This window comes from Lepidothrix coronata, unplaced genomic scaffold, assembly GCF_001604755.1.
Source record: "Lepidothrix coronata isolate B3197 unplaced genomic scaffold, Lepidothrix_coronata-1.0 Scaffold44, whole genome shotgun sequence".
NCBI classification, from domain to species: Eukaryota; Metazoa; Chordata; class Aves; order Passeriformes; family Pipridae; genus Lepidothrix; species Lepidothrix coronata.
In genome coordinates this window covers 1,972,460-1,977,152 of record NW_016690224.1, presented here as the reverse complement: position 1 = coordinate 1,977,152, position 4,693 = coordinate 1,972,460, and the positions used below count along the sequence as shown (strand labels likewise).

General features: G+C 53.6%; 1 protein-coding gene across 1 annotated transcript in view; it reads left to right on the top strand.

Moving 5' to 3' along the window:
* Positions 1 to 39: 39 nt before the first annotated feature.
* KCTD10 (potassium channel tetramerization domain containing 10) overlaps positions 40 to 4,693 on the top strand; it is a 13,237-nt gene continuing 8,583 nt past the window's right edge. Inside the window, exons 1-2 of the mRNA XM_017814292.1 lie at positions 40 to 151; positions 1,861 to 2,074. Coding sequence (XP_017669781.1) covers positions 149 to 151; positions 1,861 to 2,074 — 217 coding nt within the window. The 5' untranslated portion in view covers positions 40 to 148. The remainder of the gene's footprint in view (positions 152 to 1,860; positions 2,075 to 4,693) is intronic.

Here is a 4,693-nt window from a genome sequence, read left to right as displayed (position 1 = left end):
GGAGGGCAGCGCGGCACCGCCCAGAGGGGCCCAGCGGGACATCGGGCGGGTTTGGGGGGCGCACCCGGGCGGGGCCGGAAGGACGCGAGGGGCGGAAGTTCCCCCGCCCGCCTCGCGCTCGTTCGGTCCGAGGGGCTGCGGCCCGTTCATGGTGAGGGGGGGACGGGGGCAAGGGGGGCGGGGGAGGTGGGAGGGGGCGAGGGGACTGAAGGAGGGACGGGGAGATCTTGGGGGGTAGAACTGAGGCGGTCCAGGGGGGCTGAGGGGCTTCAGCCAGGGCGGGGGTTTGAGGGGGATCGGGGGGGTGACTGAGGGGGGCCGGGGGAGGGCGCTGGGTCGGGTGGGGGAGGATGAGGAGGGCTGGGGGGGCTTTGGGCGCCGGGGGGGGGGGTGAGAGGTCTGGGGGCTGTGGAGGCTGCGGCCCGGAAAGGGGGGGAGACTGAGACGGGTTGATGGGGATGAGGGGGAGGCTCCGGCCGCGGGAGGCATTGAAGGGGGCTAGGAGGGTCCTGTCCAGGGAGTGTGTGCGGGGGGCGCTGTCCAGTGGAGGATTGGGGTGAGGCAGGATTTGGGAGTCCGGCCCTCACGGTGGGATATGGGGGTAGGGGGGTGTCAGTCCGCACGGGTCGGGGGAGGTTCAACCCCGGGGTTGGGGCGCTCAGAGAGGAGAGCAAGTCCAGGGCCCCCAGGTGGGGTCCGACCCCCGCAGTCGGGGTGCTCGATTTGCACGTGTCCAAACCCCCCGGGTGCCCCTTGACCTGGGGCCGATTGTTTGGGGAGGGCAGGGCAGGGGTTTGGGGTGCAGTCCCCCAGCTCTGTGCTGTGGGGGTGGCAGGGTGCTGAGCTGAGGCTGCTGCCTGTGCTCCCCTGAGAGCCCCGGGCACAGGGACCATCCCTGGGCCAGCCCTGCCCATCCTGCTTCTCACCCTGGACACACAACATGGAGACACACCTCCAGCTCCATGGAGATTTGCCACAGGACAGTGTTGTGTTTAGTGGCAGTGCAGCAAAACTCATTGCAGGAAGTGTTATCCAATTGCTGTGGAAGGGGTGGGAGCTGGGTGTGCAGGGATGGGGGGTGTTAATCATCCCACCCTGTCCCTGTGAGGCAGAAGTCCAGGGAGACTCAGGGTGATTAAGGATTTGTCGTTAGCGGCTCTGGGGCATTTGTGGAGCTGAGCCAACCTGTGCCTGTTCCAGTGTGACCTCCTTAGCTCAGGGACGGGGAATGTGGCTGGGGGCCACTCTGTGTGCAGACTGCAGGCACAGGGAATGGGGGATGCTGGATGGTGGGATTTCGTGTGTGGAGAAATGTGGGAGGGCAGGGAACAGAGTGGGAAGCTCATGTGTGCTCTCCCTGGAGCCACGTGTGCTCTCTGGAGAGCCATCTGTGCTACAGGGGAAAAAAGCCTTGAAAATGCATTTTGACACATCTGCTCCAGTTGTGTGTGTTGGGAATTGCCCAATTATGTTCCAGATTATTGATGGAGTAAGAGCTTGAGCCGTAGGAGTTGCATAAGAAATGAAAGCAGTTGTTGTGGGAAAGTGTTGGCTTTGCAGTGCAAGACCCAGCTTAGCATTCCCAGGAAAAACCCTGAGAAAAAAATCAGGCCAAGTTGATTTCTGTCCTTCAGTTTCTAACAGTCAGAAAGAAAACAAAACAAAACCAAAGGTCTAAAACATTTGAGAACTTCACAAAGAGGCCGAGGGGAGCCAGAGTCTGAAACACCCTGTGGGAACACAGGGTTGGGGGTCACACAGTGGGACTGCCAGTGTGGGGACTCCTTCCTTGTCCCTTTGTGGGGGCTTCTTCCTTGACCTGGGAGCTTCTTCCTTGACCTGGGGACTCCTTCCTTGCAGGAAGAGATGTCGGGAGAGAGCGTGGTGAGCTCAGCGGTGCCGGCGGCTGCGACACGCACGACGTCCTTCAAGGGCACGAGCCCCAGCTCCAAGTACGTGAAGCTGAACGTGGGGGGGGCCCTGTACTACACCACCATGCAGACCCTCACCAAGCAGGACACCATGCTCAAGGCCATGTTCAGCGGCCGCATGGAAGTGCTCACGGACAGCGAAGGTAAGGAACGGGCTGCTCCCACCCCCCCACACACATCCTCCTGCTGCAGGCAGAGCCAGAGGGGCTGGAGAAACATCAGAGAACAATTCTCAGTTGTAGGGTTGGGTGGATGGTCAGAGGGATGGAGCAACTCTCCTATGAAAAAAGGCTGGAGAGTTGGGATTGTGCAGCTTGGAGAGAAGGAGCTCAGGGGTGACCTAATTGTGGCCTTTCAGGACCTGAATGAGCAAAAAGAAACATGGAGACAGATTGGTTACAAGAGTCTGGAGGGACAGGACAAGGGGAATGACTTCCCACTGACAGAGGGCAGGGTTACATGGGATATTGGGAAAGAATTCTTCCCTGTGAGGGTGGTAAGGCCCTGGCACAGGTTGCCCAGAGAAGCTGTGGCTGCCCCATCCCTGGAAGTGTTCCAGGCCAGGTCGGACGAGACTTGGAGCAACCTGGGATAGTGGAAGATGTCCCTGCCCGTGGCAGGGGATTGGACTAAATAATCTTTAAGGCCTTTTCCAACCCAAAGCATTCTGTGACTCCATGATTATGCAGCTAGGAAAAGATGTGGAACAAAAGACATGGGTGACATGAGTAGGTGCCTGGACACCAGCAGGACACTAAGAAGGGCCAGTGCTCCTGCCAGGCCCAGGTAGCACCTGGAACATCTTTTCCTTTTGAAATACTGACACTAAAGCTCAGAAGCCCATGGAAAATGGGGGGATTGTGATTAGGAATCCAGGAGTCAGGACTTGTGTGTTCACTTTGAAGCCCAGGAGGCTGTTCCCTCTTGTCTCCTTAAATATAGAACTTGCTCTGAGCATGGTGGGGGGTTTATGAGCTAAAGCCTGATTTTTTTTAAATGAAATTATTTTCTTGTGAGACTCTTGTTTGTTTTCTTCGCTAAAACTGAACCAGTTGCAAAATTTTTTGAGAATTTGTAGTTTTATGTCAGCATTCCCATGTTTGGGGTATGTCACAGAGTTTAAGTGGAAACTCAGCTTTATTTCTGTGCTGATGTTTTGCCCATAACAATGTTTATGGACTGGGATACCTTTGCATTAACAACAGCTACTGCAAAGCTGAGCCTGGAGGTTCAAAACACCTTTCTTGGGACTAGTTAATTATTATTTGAAAATTTTGTTTGAATTTGCTGAAGGTATCGAAAATTTGGCTCATGGTGAGAGGGGTTGGACTGACTTTTGAGTGCTTTGGAATAGTCTGTATTTAGAGGCTTATAGGGCTCTTGTGATAGGAGGAAGTGGATTTGGAGGAGAAAAAATGTAAAAAATACAGTCTAATTAGCTGAATATTCCTGTTTTAGCCAGAAGTCTTTGCATTTAAGCTGGGGAAAACAAAGCTGTGTTGTTCCAGGTGTTATCCCAGGATAAAGCAGTAATGTCGGTCCTGTGGTTTGGGGCTCCAGATCAAAGGGGGGTCTCTGGGATACTTCTCATGGATACAGACTATGGAGGTTGCATAAAAACGCCAGTCTGTGGGCCAGATTGGGGAAAAAAAAATGTTAAAGGGGAATCAGTGCCCTGACTGGGAGCACTGGAGGCGTGGAAATGTTGTGAGCCCCCTCCCTTCTCTGCTAAACTTCAGGCAACTCCAGCAGGGTCCTTCTGTCCCTCCCTAAAGCTGCTCTGTGCGTCACTAAATTTGATAATTCCAGAGTTCCCAAGGTTGGAAATGGATTGGAAATTCCAAATTTTTGGAAGCCCACCCTGGCATGATCCCAGAGCTTCCTCCAGGCATCCTGGGCAGGTACACGAGGGCTGGTACATTCCATTCCTGGGGCTCAGAGGCCCTGGAAGTGCAGGTACTGTTTGCACCCCAAATCTGAGAGTAACTGCAGTTTCTTCTGCTAAAATGTCATGTTTGAGACGTAAAATCCCAAGTTTATTTTGCTGTGACTCCCACAGTGTCTGTGTGGGATTGTTCCATGTAGCCAGTTTGTGTTTTAATAGGAATTTGATACTTCCTGTATGTTGTAACCCCGACACTCCCATGGCAGCAGTTCTTGCTTTATCTCCCCTTGCCTGGAAACTAAGACAATAGCATTGGAGCTGTCAAAGGAAACACTTTTTATCTGGAATTCTTCAAAATCCTGCTAATTGGTCACACCCAAAACCTGGCACCAAGCAAAATGTTTCCTAGGAAAAGAGGCCAGAATGTTTCTTAGGAAAAGAAGCCAGACTTGGGGAGAAACTGGAGGGAGTGGAGTTTAACCAGTCTGGAATGTGGCACACGGGGTCCTGCTCCGTGTCTGGATCCTTGTGACCTCAGACCCAGCTCCCAGCCCCTTCTTCCAGCTGAACAATTCAAACCTGCTGCTCCTCAGGCTGTAGGAGAAAAGTCTGGAGTCCTCTGGCTGTGGGTGGCAGATGATTATTTGCAGCTTAGAAATTGGTGATGAACTGTAGCGAATCAGCATATTTGGAACATTTTATTTGCATGGTAATGAGCAGAGAGAAGGATTTGAGTTTTCCAGGTGCATCCATCTGTTTTCAATTCTCTTTTGCTGCTGTGGGATTTTTCCCCTCACTCCCAGTGGGACTTTTCCCTCACTCCCTGCTGCTGTAGCCAGCTGATGGAGATGCTGTTCTTTGTCCAGCTGCTGATAAG